General features: G+C 34.2%; 3 protein-coding genes across 7 annotated transcripts in view; 1 reads left to right on the top strand and 2 right to left on the bottom strand.

The window, feature by feature from the left end:
* Positions 1-1,586, bottom strand: part of LOC146534663 (1-acyl-sn-glycerol-3-phosphate acyltransferase alpha-like) — a 28,485-nt gene extending 26,899 nt beyond the window's left edge. The window contains exon 1 of the mRNA XM_085192949.1: positions 1,380-1,586. The gene's annotated coding sequence lies outside the window, so the exon portion shown is untranslated. The remainder of the gene's footprint in view (positions 1-1,379) is intronic.
* Positions 1,587-2,963: 1,377 nt separating this feature from the next.
* Positions 2,964-4,086, bottom strand: LOC146534664 (leucine-rich repeat-containing protein 57-like). Its single transcript, XM_085193537.1, has one exon. The coding sequence runs from the start codon at positions 3,914-3,916 to the stop codon at positions 3,200-3,202; it is 717 nt and encodes a 238-aa protein (XP_085049663.1). The 5' UTR covers positions 3,917-4,086; the 3' UTR covers positions 2,964-3,199.
* Positions 4,087-4,972: 886 nt separating this feature from the next.
* On the top strand, positions 4,973-14,789 carry Pcl (polycomb protein Pcl). Of its 5 annotated transcripts, none has more exons than XM_085192957.1 (11): positions 4,973-5,331; positions 6,245-6,457; positions 8,452-8,766; positions 8,943-9,091; positions 9,502-9,555; positions 9,666-9,748; positions 10,172-10,367; positions 10,595-10,762; positions 11,235-11,341; positions 12,108-13,008; positions 13,247-14,789. In XM_085192957.1, the coding sequence occupies exons 1-11, from the start codon at positions 5,316-5,318 to the stop codon at positions 13,634-13,636; spliced, it is 2,592 nt and encodes an 863-aa protein (XP_085049083.1). In that variant the 5' UTR covers positions 4,973-5,315; the 3' UTR covers positions 13,637-14,789. The 5 variants fall into 5 exon arrangements, with proteins under 5 accessions (XP_085049083.1, XP_085049080.1, XP_085049082.1 ...); XM_085192954.1 differs by having other exon boundaries at positions 4,974-5,331; positions 9,502-9,597; XM_085192956.1 differs by having other exon boundaries at positions 4,974-5,331; positions 8,943-9,082; positions 9,502-9,597.
* Positions 14,790-16,111: the final 1,322 nt, after the last annotated feature.

Raw genomic sequence — 16,111 nt, forward strand, 5'->3', positions numbered from 1 at the left:
CTACGATAAGACCAATAAATAGTACCAAACAAACACACAGTAATTTAACATGAGTAGAACATTTCTAGCGCACCAATATATCACTTAATAGATGTCACTAGAATAGATCGTGCTCTGATTCGCAAATGGCAGATTTTAAATTATGTATTTCAATGCAATGATAACGATAACCCTGTAACCTAACTATTTACAAACACGCTGGCGGTTGAAATTTATTTAAACACTAACGTTAAGTTTTAGGACTTGTAAATACTGTTTACGCTTCTATATTATAATTACTTTTATAATAAAATTGAAACCGATCGCTAATGAAATTGATATATTATTGGGGCCATTTATAAATGTAATAGAACCCAAAACAATTAAGTATGACTTTCCTTAATATTTAGTGTTTGTTTTATTACAATCGGTTCATATATAAATAAAAAAATATTTAAAAAATTAAAACCCCGACTGCATAAAACTAAAAAGAAAAATAAACAAGCCCAATAGTTTATTAGGGTTAACAATCGGGACCTCTTTAAATTATGCGGCTTTCCTGGTAATGAAATCATTCATCATCACATAAATTAATTAAATTATTAATTTAAGAATTACTTATAGGTCTCAACTGTTAATGATTCCCTCAAAATGTGATAAATAAAAAAAATCATATAATAAAGATTTAGACTTGACGACGTCACTTTTGTATAAAGTACTTAAATATCTAAGTATAACACTAAAAGCAGGTCGAACAATAAAATTCTCCTATCTTCATAGCTTAGGTAGGTAGGTCCTAATAAGATTATCATGCAATACTTAGATATTTTAATAAACTTTGAACCGTAAACAATAAGTCTATCTATAATATACCTACGCCTAATATTAACTAGAAATATAATCAATATCCACTTAAATATGTAACATATAGTTTATTAAATTCTGAAAGCCATATAATATACGATATAACTATGAACCTATAGGCACCTAAGATTACAGAATTCCACAACCTAAATCAATATAATGCGACCGACAAATTTCTAATATTCGATTGATCGATTGTACAATATTTGATTGGAAAATCAATTTTACAGTTTATGAATTAGTATATATAAAATTCTATTTGAAAAGAAAATTGAACATATTCGTATTTTTCAAATAATTTACAACATTAAGTATTTTATAATATAGGTATTTGTGTAATTTACAGTTTTATAATTTATATAAAACATTTCAATCGATTAATCTCTAAGATTAGTCGATATTTAAAAATAACATCAACAACAATACCTTATCGTCAATTTATAAAAAAAAAACAAAAATACCTCGTATTTAAAAAAGTAATTTACTAAGCATTTAAGTATCGTACATAAATTTTAAATAGTAACACTTTTACTCACGAATAAAAAAAGGCAGTTCCATTTATTGTAAAACTGAATGTAAATAGGTCAGACACCGACACGTGCGCGGTCCACGGTCCAAACAACACTATTCATTGACAATTTAATATTAAGAATGAGATGCCATACGAGCATACGAGCATACGACGCGGACGCACACCACGCCCGTCGGCCACCAGCGTACGTGCTACGTGCACAACAACTGAACGATTGTTGCAGCGCCCGTCGCGTCAGCGATAAATGTAGGCGAGCTGACTTATAGCAAACAGCCTGATTATAGCAAGTTTGCTATAATAATCACAAAATAATTATGATGGAAAAGTGAGTGGTAAGAGAGGTAGGGGTAGACCTTGGTTGACCTTCGAAAACACAGTATCAAAGGCAATGGAGGAAGGTCACGTAAAAAGCATGAGGACCCACCCCTCAGAGGGCATGTATGAAGAGGTTCATGACAGTGGACGAGGCGAAAGAGGTTTGTAGAGACTACCCCGCTAGGGATAAAGCGTGAAGCTATGTTATGTTATAGCAAATTTGCACTTGAGGCCCGCCGTGACGACACAAGCGTGTCTGTAAAGCGATAGGTTGCGAGTTCGATTTCCACTCGAGGAATTGAATTATTTAATATTTTTATTTATTCCCTCTGATGTCGAGGTGTTGAGTTGCGCCACTCAACACACAATGCCTTTAGAATTCGGCGGAAAGTGGGGAACGGAGTGTCTTAACACTAGGCTCCCTCTGCCTATACTGCCTACATGCGGGATACAGAGCGAGACTGAAAAAAATTGTATATTTGATCTTATTACTTTCCAATATCAGTCACTAGTGAAATATTTTTTTAAACATAGGAGTATAATAATTGCTTCATTATTCTCCTATATTTAAAAAATATTATTCTAACAGAATGTACCATAACGACAATTTGTTTTTGTGGAAACTTCTGACAGTTGAAATTTCTCATAATTATATGAACATAATGCAAATGGCATGACCATAATGTCTGTCTTTTAAAAAAAAATGTATATTATATAAGTCTCCCCTATATATACATTATAGAAGTATGTTTTCATTATATTTTGTTTTATGTATGCTATAGTAGTATAGATACAACCATAACAAAATACAAAAGTTGAATATATAGGTCAACTATATAACTTTCCTTACATCCTTCTTTGGAATGAGGGATGTGATGGAGAATCTGCTTTCTCTATATATGCCACTTCTAAAATACACTATTTGCTATTTGAACTCTACACCATTTAATGATAAATTGATATTTTTTTAAATAGAGACAAAGACTCAAATTATAAAGCCTACCATGAATTTACCAGCAGAACCTGATGCCAGGCCCAACCTGTTGAGGTCTGAGTGGGCAGGGCCTGAGATTTACGACCCAAATATAAATTGGAAAGTGCACAGAGTTTGACTCTTTACCTAACCAAATGCAAAAAGATCAATACTAATGTATTGATCTTTTTGCATATATAAATTTTTCATATGTAGAATGATTGCTCGTACAATTACTCACTAGATTGTGGGTGAGATTTTTTTATTTGTTTAGGTTAAAAAAATAAATAAGAATAAATCTTTTTAAAGATTTTAATAGGATAAATAAATTATATTACATCATAATAAATTTTATATTAAGCTAGTATTATAAAAGATTGCAAAAATATAACAACATTGTAGAATATAATGATCACAAGTGATGTGAAGTGTGTTTTTAAAGCTGATATTTTATTGACATCCATAAATATTTCTAATCATGCATTAAATCAGTGTAAATAATTTGTTATTAAATATTTTAAATTATGAACAGTGCATTAAAACATTTTCTTCTTCATAGCAGTATATCTTTCTGTATATTCATTATATCCTTCTACTGAAGCTAATTGTTTTGGTTCAAAGAGATTACCATCTACATTGATGGTATGTATTTTAGAATCTCTTAATAAACTAGGTAATATAGCATCTAAACTTAAACAATTTTCTTCTAATCTTAATATTTTTAATCTTGGAGCTTGATTTAGATCCTCGCTTAAAATAGAAATCTCATTTTGACTCACATTTAATTCTGTCACATATAGATTAGACATGCCACTTGGTATCTCTATTATTTTGTTATTAGAGAGATCTAAGACTTCCAGATTTTGAAGACCAAGTAACTGTTTAGGGAATGTTTTAAATTTATTTCCATTTAAGTAAATTTGTTTTAAACTACTTAAATTTGAAAATGAGTCTGTCAATGATGATATAGAATTGAAAGACACATTAAGAAGCTCTAATTTCTTAAGATTAGTTAATGATCCTGGTAAAGAATGTATATTATTTGTTCCTAAATTGAGTTGTTTTAATAATTTTAATGAACTTATACCTTCTGGTATTTGAGATATTTTATTTTTAGATAAGTCCAAATTTCGTAAATGTTCTGATAATCCAAAAACATCTTCAGGTATCTCCTTTAACTTGTGGTTCGATATTTGTAAAACACCAGTCTTAGATGCAGTTTCATAATGTTGTTTCAGAACAGAATTGCCCATTGAATCAACTATTTGGAGAATTAGATAATTTATAAACGTATTTTATAGTGAAATAACAAAAGACACAATTATTTACTTTCCTTAAAGTCGATAATGTAATTTAGTATTTTCTCCATTTATAGCTTTACATTTGACATTTGTCAGATAATAATTGTGACAAACAACTTCGTTCGCCAGATGCCACTTTATAAATCTTTAGGCTACACACACACACACACACACAATATTATTGTCAATACCTTATTGACAATAATCTTGTTCAATATATAGCCCCGCATACTACACAGTATTATTGACAATATTTCGCCGTAAAATCTGACGCAGTCGCTCAGTAGCTTTATTTGTACGCGATCGTATTGAATCTAAAATGGATAGAAAACCATTGCTTTAGTATTTCCATTTCAATTTTTTTATCAAGGACTGGATGAGAAATAAAACCGAGCTTGATCTATTTAATATTATTATAAGTACTAACTACAACTAACAGAAGTCATTCAAGACCAGGGGCACAAAGTATGACTGTAAACGTGACAAGTTGTGGGTTCCATTCCCGCTGGAGGAAATAAAATATTTAATATTTTCATTTTTTTTTCTCGAGGCAACGTTGAGTTCCGCTACTCAACACGCAGTGCCTACAAAATTTAGTGGAAAATGGGGAACACAGCAAAGATATTGTTTTCAACGGACCACTGCTTATTACTATGGTGAAGAATGTTAGCCGCTTTATTATGATAATCAATTAAATTATATCCTTAGCTTGCTCTGTGCGGTATACAGAGTGAAGCTAATTTTAGTAACAAAGGCTGATTTAAAAATATATTATTTTATTAGTCAATATTATTTTGTCAGTCAATTCTGTTTATTAAATGAATAATCATGTAGTTCAAGCAGGCGAAGCCGCTCGCAGGCCGCTAGTATTTTTATATTTGATTTAATGACAAATTCCATTACCATACGGTAATATTTCTCTTTATTGATAGTTTGTCAATATTTTTAAACTGTAGAATTTGATATTTATAATCTATATTCTATAGAAATATAATCTGTATACTTTGTTATCTGTTAAGTATGTCTGTAGATTTTTCATATTCGACTTTAGGAATTAGGGTTTATAAATGAGTTATTTTATACATTTTTTTACTCAATTTGACTTTAATTAATGATTTGTTTGTAATTTACTCAACGAAATGGTCTTGTAGATCTGTTAATAATAAAATCATACCCATGTTCATTTAATATTTACAACTACTAATTTCGTTACCGCGGGAAAACAGCGATACGTTTGACTACTATAATGGCCGCAATAGCGCCAATGCTTTTAGTGTTTGTTCTAGTATGAATTATGAAATTACGATAAAGTTGTTACGTTTTTATTATTATACGTTAAAGAATTTTTAAGATGGACATTAACGCTGGTAAGTGCCGGTTTATTGTCAAGCTCAAATATTAAATAAACTAAATTACAAAAAACCTATCATACTGTATTTTGATGTCGTTACAATTAAAGTTAATGTATAAATAAATTTAAATTAACTTTACTATTACAAACAATATTAATTCTTACAAAGACTAGTAATAAACAAAAGGTTGAATTAAATTCACTTCACTTTTTTACACGTCAACTTTCCATTTGTATCCATTATATCAAATTTTGTACTAGTGTTTTCGTTTCGAATAAACAACATTTGGAAAATACTTACTGAACAATTATCTTCTCTTCATAAAGCAGCCATGCTTGACATTTGTTTGATTAAAGTGTGTATCAAAAACAATAACTTAAAAACTTCTTGGTTCATTTATACAAAGCATATAATTTTTTAAGTCAACTAAGCTATTTATTATTTGACTTTTTTAATGACTGATTTGTACTATATACAAGAAAATTAATGTTTATTTTTAATTAGCATATACATACTCTAAATGTATTTACCCTTACCAGTTGTTTAAAGAAATGTTCATATTGTAAAAAAAGTTAAATCTAATCTGTAAGTTTTGACAACATTTACTTGTGTGTCAATTTATTTAATAACACTTATGATTTAAGATTTAGAAATATAAATACATATCTTCTATTTTTTTGCTGACTTTTTATGGACTCATGTTACTTCAAGTGAGTATAAATATAATTATAAAATAAATAAATAATTTTATTTGACACATTTAAAAAATTTTTCTAATGAGTTGTTAATTTTTTTAGACAAATATGTATCTAAATAATTATCCTTAAAGGAATTATTTAAATTTTACAACAACTTTAATACATTACATCTTAGGCAAAAAAAGAACAAATAAAAATGTAAAGTAATAAAATCAATTTTTTTTTCAAAGAGGTATCAACACAGTTGTCTCTGATCGATGTTCTTCTAAGCGACTTTGACAAGACAATTACACCATGTGCTAACAAAAAGAATGAGAAAAAAGAAGAAGAAACACAGGATGCCATGCCAGACTCTACAACCAACACTGAAAAGAGTAATGCAAATCCCTTCCACTGTGGCGATGATGTGCTTGTATCAAACAAGGATGGAAGATATTATTTAGGTTTGATTGTGTTTTACATACTTAATTGTAACTATGCTAATTAAAATATTGCAGGTAGTTTAAGTTACATAAAGTAGTCCCTGCATTAAACTCTAATAAGATCTATATTCATCAAGCACACTAACTGATATCCAAAAAGTTTGGTCATAGTAAAGTACTATACAAAGTTTGTCATAGTAAAGTACTATACAAAGAAATTATGAAGTTTTGGTTTTTATATATCCATGAAAATTGGCCATCATACCATAGTAGAGTTTAGGTTAAAACTAAAAGTTATTCTTTAAGTACTGTGACATTTTTTCATTAAATAACATGTCATAATGCTGTCTATCACCATTAAATCTCTATTTAAAACTCACAAGTAATAAAAACTACTTATTATTTATATTTTTTGTTATGTTCTGCTTTTGGGCAAAAGAATACTGCTTTTTTAACTAACCCCTAAGGCTCACTGTATATGCAATTGATATGGGTTGTGGTTATGGCCACTAGGGAGCATTAATTATTTCCATTTCATAGCTCTGGAAACACGACGTTGAGTTTCGCCACTCAACATGCATTGTCTCAGAAATTGAGGAATTGAGTGTCTTAATATATACCACTAGGTTCCCTCAATCTAACCTTCAATATGCAAAATACAGCATGAAACAAACAAAAGAATGTGTGCTTGGTGGATAAAATGCGGCAGTGTGGGATACACACCATTCCCCACTGAGTGCAGGATACAGCGTGAAGTTGATTTATTTTTATTTATGTGGTGGATAAAATCAAGCACACTTATATTGTTTAATAATATTAACTTAAGAAAAGTCAATAATAGTGCAATGGAAAACAATTACACTCTGGAAAATGACTTATTTTCATAACTCTGTTTTGAAACAAAGGAAAGTGTGAGATTCTTATTTACACACCAGGTCTCATATTCAGTTCAAAAATTTAAAATGGTGTATTTTCACATTAGGTGTTATCTGTTTAGAAGAATATATAGGGTGTCCCAGGAGTCAACGATAAAACGAAAACAGGTGATAGACCAAGTCGTGACAGTTATGAGAAAAATATAAAAAAAAATCTGTGTCATGTATTTTTCATATTACATTGATTTAAAAAAATATCGGAAAAACCGACATCCTGTGATGATTTTTCAAGTCCTAAGACTACAAATATTACTCTTTTTTCATTTTTTTTTCTGTAATGTAATCATGAGTAACCCTTCTGTGAATTACAGTTTAAGATTGAAACATACCTGCATCAGTTTTCAATAAAATGCCGTGTCTTTGCCAAACATTGAATTCAAAATATTTACTACACCCAACTTTAACCGATTGTACTATAAAAAAAATGTACTACACTGTTTTTGCAAGTAACTTTAGAAGTTGGCGCATTTAATCTGGATTCCGAAATGGTACGACACTTGCTGGATTACTTCTTTGTTGAAGAGAGAAAAATCGAAATACACGATAATCGGGATGACGTTCAGCGTTTTGGTATCTTTTCCGATACATTCTAGCTGCAGCATTTGCGTTACATAACCATTCTCCATGAATGAAATGCATATTGGCAATGTGTTAAAGACCGAGTATATGGCCTGCGAGAGCCCGGACTCGAGCACTATCCTTATAAGTCCTGGGCCAGCCCCTAAGTTGGAAAAGTTCAGATCCGGATCCAGATCCTGTATATACAGAAGATACATTTACCTGTTATAGAAGATACATTTTGAAGCTATAGAAAAAATAAAATTGCAACCTTTAAAAGTATATGATTGTAACTTTTAATAGTATATATACAGAACATATTTATTGTTCTTCATCTACCTGACATAGCTCTGGCCCTTTTTACTACGTCTGTATATAGCAGGATAAACAAAAGGAACCTAGTGTTAAGACTCAATTCCCCAATTTTGGAGACATTACGTGAGGAATCGTACACACAACGGTCGCGTACACCATCAGCCTCAGCGATAAGTACGTTGTACTAACAAGCAATAATGTTAACAGGTACAATAGTAGAACTCAGCACAAACAATGACAACGACTCGTGCGAGGTCGGCACGGGCACCGCGCGCTGCCTCGTCAAGTTCGGGGACGGCACACACGCGTGGGCGCCAGTCGCGTCGCTTAAGCTGCTCAGCGCGCCGCCCGCCGACGACGGCCGCATCATGTGCGTGGTGTGCAAGAGGCGCGAGGAGGGCGCCGGGTCGCCCGCCGCGCCCTCCGGGCCCCCTGCGCCCCATGCCATCGTGGCCTGCGACATGTGCGGGCGCGGGTACCACGCCAAGTGCCACACGCCGCCCGTTGAAGCGTGGATTAGTGGTAAGTGGGTTGTTTGGTGAACAAGTTGTGACCGCTCTGAAGTTGCCTGTCGAAGGCATTTTTAAATGTTGATGGAAGGATGATCCTGTAGCATAACAAAGTTCTTTTGTATCCTATCTTATAGTGTTCACGTTACAAGAGAAAACAATTTTAATAAAAACATTTCTTTAAATTAGGTGCATCATGGCACTGCAAGCGGTGCGTGGACCAGCGGTACCGCGTGGCGGCGGCGGAGAACCGCGCGCTGAAACGCTCCGACCTGTTCCGCTTCAAGGGCCAGCGCCGCCAGCAGCAGGACCTTACTCCACCTTGTGATGTTGGTCTCGTAAATAAACATGTTTTACATTAATTATTTTACATTAAAGTATGACAACAGTGTTAAATGCCACCACAAATGTTCCAAAAATTGGGTGGCGCCTGAGGAACTGAGTGTTTTAACACTTGATTTGCTCTGCTTAACCTGCTGTATGTGGGGTTAAAGTACATTATCAAACCTAGCCTAGTGTAATGATACTCCGTCTCTATTAAGACACTTCTGTTCCCATTTATCGATGACTTCAGGTGTATGGCGTGTGGAGTGGCGGATCTCAACGTCGCCCTTTGCCTCGTTACCAGAAGGAATTCCTTGCGTCTATACTTGCGTTCTGACATGTCTGCAATACTAAGTTATTACGTCGTATGTTACGTTATATGTAATAGTAATAAAAAATTCTAATATGATATTTTTTTATGTAGACGGCGTCGACAACGTCATCAACAGCGTCCGAGGCGGGGAAAGACCAGAATGAGGTACACTGTTATTGTGGTGAAAAGAGTGATTGGCTTGCGCAAGTATGTCCAATACCATTTGATTATAATTATAAAGATAGAACCATTTTATAACTGTTATTTGATTACAGATGTTGTTATGTTGCCGTTGTTCCCGTTGGTTCCACCAAAGATGCGTGTCGAGTTTACAGTATCCATTGTATGCGGGTGATAAGTGCGTATTTACAATATTTTTATATTTCCCAAAACGTAATGTCTGTATCTTTGTGAAACGGAATGTACTAACTAATACTAACTAAGCTAAACAAAGTTTAAAGTGATTACTTAACTACTATAAGATACGTTGATATCAGCGTGGAGGCCAATCGTGGGCACAAAGTGTGACTAAGGCTTAAGGCCGATTGGTTGTGAGATTGATCCCTACTCGAGGAAATGAAATTTATTATTTTAATGAAATTTATTTATTTATTAAATTTATATTTTCATTTCTTCGCTCTGGTGTCGTGTCAAAACGCGGCGTTAAGTTTCGCCACTCAATACGCAATGCCTTAACACTAGGTTTCCTCTGCCTACCCTGCTGTGTGCGGGGTACAGCGTGAAGCTGATTTATTTTTATTTATATACGTGGACATGACAGGTTATACATATTCGCGTGTGCGAAGTGCAACGGCGGCGCGGAGTACCTGCGGCGGCTAGAACTCTGCTGGCTGGAGCTGGCGCATCTGGCGCTGTACAACCTGACCGCCTATAACGCACCCAACTACTTCGACCTGGACACCGTCATCATGCCGTACATTATGGACAATTGGCACGCGTTGCAGTTGCCTGAGAAGGTTGGTGGGGCTTTTTTAAAGTTTTTATTCTGCATAGCAGTGCTGAGGGTTTATTTGGATATGTTATCTTACGTTTAGAACGTCATATAATTTAACACCTATCCACTAAAGTTTCTGTCTTAGATTTGAGAAGAACCGTCGCTAGAAACTCAGCGAAACTTTTTTTACATCATTTATTTACAGAATCACAATTATGTATTAATTTAAAAAATGACCATTCTATATAGATGTGGCGAACGCCGGTGAACGAGAGGCGCGAAAAAATTCTCACAGCGCTAACGTCGTCACGCAAACGTTTCAAGTGCGGGCGCGAAATGAAGAAGCGCGCCACCATATGGGGACTGCGGCTGCGACGCCCACCGCCACCGCCCATGCAGCTTTCTGCTTTAGAACAGGTTATTTTTTTATTATATATTTTTTTAAAAATATAATATAACAGAAAGTTGAGTGAGGCCAGTCGTGACGCAGAGGCACAAAGTGTGACTGCAAAATCGACTGATTGTGGATTCGATCCCCACTCTAGGAAGTGAAATATTTATTTAAGTTCCTATTTTCATTGTTGAGTTCCGCTTCAACAGTAATGCATCCAGATTTTGGCGGAACGGGAACGGAGTGTCTTAACACTAGATCCCTCTGTCTACCCTGCTATGTGCGAGATACAATGTGAAGCTAATAAAACAGAAAGTTATCTTTGTGTTTCTTAAGATTTTATTTACCAAAACTCAATTAAAGTTCGTCGCTTTTTGAGATATTTCGTAAGAAATTCAACTTCATTTCATTATTAATACTCAATTTTTTTTACATATTTTTAATAGCACAACAGATATTAAACATGTATAAATAATTATAACATGTATAACTAATCAGGTTAAAAAAGGGGAACCATTGACTGATGAGCTTGTACGAGAATATGCGCCTCGGCTACGGTTTCTGTCCAGAGCACCCTCGCCACGCACAGTCTCTGTAGATGATAGGTAATTTTATATTTATTTTTGTATTTGTTGATTCAAGACTTGTTAAAATAAAGAAAATTAAATAGTTGTGGACTCTGTTTAGTTGAACTTTCTAATGGCAGTAACTATTGGTTCGAATTGAATTTTTTTTTGTCATGGAAATTGTAATGGTATAACCTAAGGAATTAAAATTAACTAAGTGGGCTCCGTTCGTGTATTTATCCACTATAAAAACAAACTAACACAGTTATTGAATAGATAATTGAAGCTGCAGGCCAATTGTGAATATAAAGTACTAGCGGCCCGCTCGCAGCTTCGCCTGCGTGAACTACGTTATTATTAATTTCTGTCTCCATGAGTATCTACGTCCTATAAGTGACGTCCATGCAAAATTTGAGACTCCTAGCATTTGTAGTAACGAAGTTTCATACAAACTTTTAACCCCAAAAATAACCCCTTAGAATTAGAATATTGCAAATTCCCGTCTTAGCGAGCACCTAATGTTCTAGACGAGTTTCTAAACGAGTCTTATAAATAACTCCTATGCAAAATTTGAGATTCCTAGCACATGTAGTTTCTGAGATTTCGTGATGAGTGAGTGACCTTTCGATTTTATATATATAGATAACAAAAACTAAATGCTGTAGTAACCTAGTGGTTACTGTCTATATGGTCAAAATCAAAATATTATTCAAAGATTGATTACTAATTTACCTATAGTATTAGATATATTTTTTTAATTTTTTTGTATTTTTATTTTTTGTTTAGTATATACTTTTATTTTCAGTTTGCAGCCTTCCAGTAGTAACAACGAAAAAAGTTCCTATAAAAATCACAATCAACATATGATAGTGCCTGTAGATGGTCACTGGTTGAATCTGATGATGGGGAAGAGGTTTCATGAGAACCTTAACTCGAATTCTAATAGTGAAAACGATTCAGCCAGTTCCTACGAATCCGTTAAAACAACGGAACGCGACGAACAACCGTCGCCTTCCGTTTGTACGTCCACCGCTAGAAAATCCGATGCCAAAGAAGACGCTTTAGAAAAAATTACAGAAATAAATGAATCAGAATCGAATGAAGCGAAGTCTACCTGCGATGTATCTCCCGTGCCATCACTCGACACATCTTTAGTACGGTGCGCCGCCAACTTAGACAATGTACCCAAAGACACAGATGTCAATTCCAGTTATAATGAGTGTAATATCAATATAAACACACATACCTCTAGAATAGCTACTATGAACCTAGAAGTGTCCAAGTTGTCCACTAAGAACATTATAGAACATTCCAAAATAATGTCGCTCCAGCACATGGATAGTTTACCACCGTATAATAGTTTCACACACGATATTGAATCGTCGGGCGACGAGACGTCTAGTAGGGGCACTTTAGACGCCATCATACCACCGCTGAAAGACTTTCAAGGAAAGAATAATCCATTTTTGATGCAAAACACATATTCATCGAAAACGCCTTTTACCTCAAATATGAATTTATATAATAAACAAAATGGTAGACATTACCATTCACGATTTTCACTGCCAAATCAATTAAACCCACTTATGGGGCCAATGGTGCGGCCTCTAAAGAGGAAACTTAGCGAAAAAGATATTGTTATAGGACCTAATGGAGAGGTGAAAAGAAGAAAGTACAGACGGCCTCGGAAGCATTTGCAGTTGCAGGTAAAGAATAGATTTTATATAATATACTTGTTGCCATTACAGAAAATGTTTTAAAGAAGTGCCATTTTTTGTTAATAGTATGCCAAGAAGTTTAGCGCGGCAGTTGCGAATAACCCGCAACTTGTCGCGTTGTATATACTACTTTTTTTTTTTAAAAGTCGAATACAAAATTTGGTTATATGTAGTTCCTAAAAGATGCTATTGCTCTCTTAAATGAACGATTGTAACTTATTTGCAGCTCAACAAATCATGTCCACTGCCAGACGAGGCGGGTGTAGGGGGCGCGGCGACGGCGGAGGGCGCTTTGCCGGCCGCCGGCAAGCTGCACGGACGGCGCCTGCGCCAGCGCCAGGAGAGGAACTACTACGAGAGTTCGCGCCGAGCCGGCCCGCCCCCCGCCGCCGTCAACAGCGTGCGCAGCCTGCAGCTGTCCCCGCACAAGGACGCGGGCGCGGGGGGTGTGGCGGGTGCGGGGAGCCGCGGCGAGGCGGACGCGCGCCAACTGTCCGCGCTCAAGTCGCGCGTACACTCGTACTTCCGCGCCGACCAGACGTACCGCGTGCTGGCGCGGCGCCGCGCGCCCGGACACGCGCCCGCCTACCTCGTCGAGTGGGACCCCGCCTCCTAGCCTCCTCGGCCGCACGCGAATTTATTTAAATATACATATTCATGTAATTCTAATGTGTAAGTGCTTGTCTGTAGCCCGATTTAGTTGTACAGTAAGATCGAGGAATGTGATATATTATTATTCCAACCAGACCCTGTTGTTTTATTTATGTTGTGAGGTGTTATGTTGTTATGAATAAGTGGGTAATTAAACGTGTAAATGGTACTAAAGTATGTCTTTTGAAGACCTTTTTCTACTGTATTTTTTAATTAGTAGTTGATGGTCCCTATTTAAGTTTTTTTTGTAATATCATTTTAAAATAAAAAAAAATATTTAGTTTACACGCAACGTATTTTCATATCATATAAATAGTGCATATCGAGGCCTAGAAACATCAAACAATTCAGTATGCAAGGTATTTTAACACATCATTTGTTGCATTTATATAAATACTTTTATATGCATTTAAAATTATATATAAAAATATTTTATTTTCTCGTGTTAAGAATTTTATCCTTAGATGTGAAACACTTCTACCTTTTTTATTATTTAAAATACTTCAACGCTATCCATGGGATTGAATTCTATTCCAGTGTTCCATACACTTAAATGCAACGTTTTCAGAATAAGACTTAATTTTCAAAATTTTCTTTATATATTAAAATTCGTTTATGTATCAATAGGAAATATGTGTCAAATAATCCACTGAACTAAGATATTTTTATATGTACTAAGTACAAATATATACTTTTCTATTTTCTGCCAAAATCTGTCGGTACAGTTTGCGTGCTTAAGTAAAAATAAATGATTATATTTTTTGAAAAATGAATGAAGTACTGGAAATCGTAATTTTAAAATTTAAAAATATATTTTTAAAATAAAGAATCAAATTTGAAAGTTGATCCCCTCAATGAGTGTTGTGACTACAGTACACTCGACGAGTCGCGGCCGCCCTGAAGTTCGCTGTAGATGGCTGCGCAAATTTGATTTTAGGACTTTTATTACTTATCATTATTTACTTTCCTAGTAAAGAATGTGCAAACGTTCAGAAAAGTTAATTTTAGGGTAGCCGCGACTCGTCAACTGTACTTTATGTAATTTTATATAGTCGATTTACAACAATGTATGTATATGTATTATTAAAATGACAAAGTAATAAAAAATCTAAAATTTATATTGCCTTCTATTGTTTTCATTCGATTATTTTATCTTACTAACATGTTAAGCAAAGCATAATTTTCTTCTTAATACCGCAACTTTGAAGTGATATCATTATTAATTAAACAAAAAGAATTATGAATGTTGTTTTATGACATCTAGCATTAAATTAGTGTTAACAAAAATGAGTTATGTTTAAATACAATGATGTGTCTATAAGAGCTTACGTGAGAAACGACGTGTTTACGAGCAAACATAACTCGTACGTAAACTTGTCATATGGACAAGACCTTAGACTATGTTAAAAAAACCGGTAAAGCGCGAGTAGGGCTCCCCACCGAGGGTTCCCTACAAAAGCTCACCCGTCTCGAGCCTTTTCTGAAATTCAAACTTAGCTTAGAGCAAAGCCCTTTCATATGAAACCTCACTTGAACTAGCGGCTTTATTATTAAATTTTGCCCCCCTTTTAAAAGTTATTTTTTAGGATTTAATGACAACTGTATACTGTTCAGAATTTTTCTTACTGCCTATAGATACCAGCCGCCGTATTTCATAATTATATGTTAAGCGGAAGTATCTTATTAATTTAAGTAAATGTAGAAATACATTTTATTCATGAAATCAAGGAACCTTAATCTGAGTATACCTATGGTTTGAATTCCAATTCGTATTCACTCTTTACTCGCAATCGCTATCTCCAAGCATTCCTGAGACAGACAGACAAAGTGATCTTATAAGGGTTTCTTTTTTTCCTTAAAAGGTACGAAACCCCGTTTTCAAATATTGACTATTCAAGTTTTTTAAAATTAAAAAAAATCGTATAATAACGGTTTTAATTGAAAGTAATATTTAACCAAAAACATAGTTATTGTGAAATCATTTATTTGGAACCTTCTCAGGTGTGCCAATTGCCAAATTTTATAGCCACTTCAAACATTGTTACGAACCAAATTCTTACTAATTTAAGGAAATAAAAGAAAGCACTAGTTTTTGTATTTTTATAATGATAAATTAGGACAAAATAAAAGTAACTTTAAATCATAATGAACACAATTGAGGTTATGGTGGCAGTGTCAAAATGTAAACGTAAAGATTGTGGGTTTGGTCCCATTGCACTCGGAAATGACTATATTTATTTTTCTGCCACCCAACGTCTCTTTAATTTTGCGTAAAAATGGAGCAGGGAGCGAAAGAACATGTGCAAGCTGAAAAATAAACATAATATTGAATTATATATATATTACTTATTTTATGGTTTTATCTGTTGTCGCTTTTGAATAAATTAACAAATAATCAAACTTATTAATACCAACAATCCGTGGTGACGATCATATAAAG

The sequence above is a fragment of the Heliconius melpomene genome, chromosome 11 (genome assembly GCF_056956725.1).
Source record: "Heliconius melpomene rosina isolate 202511_hmr_F chromosome 11, ASM5695672v1, whole genome shotgun sequence".
NCBI lineage: Eukaryota > Metazoa > Arthropoda > Insecta > Lepidoptera > Nymphalidae > Heliconius > Heliconius melpomene.

Bases quoted from the DNA above. Each gene is read 5' to 3' on its own strand.
- Pcl (XM_085192954.1), top strand. The intron at 10,763-11,234 runs GTTATTTTTTTA...ATAACTAATCAG, and splicing joins AGCTTTCTGCTTTAGAACAG to GTTAAAAAAGGGGAACCATT. The intron at 13,009-13,246 runs GTAAAGAATAGA...ACTTATTTGCAG, and splicing joins GGAAGCATTTGCAGTTGCAG to CTCAACAAATCATGTCCACT.
- LOC146534664 (XM_085193537.1), bottom strand. From the start codon at position 3,916: ATGGGCAATTCTGTTCTGAAACAACATTATGAAACTGCATCTAAGACT.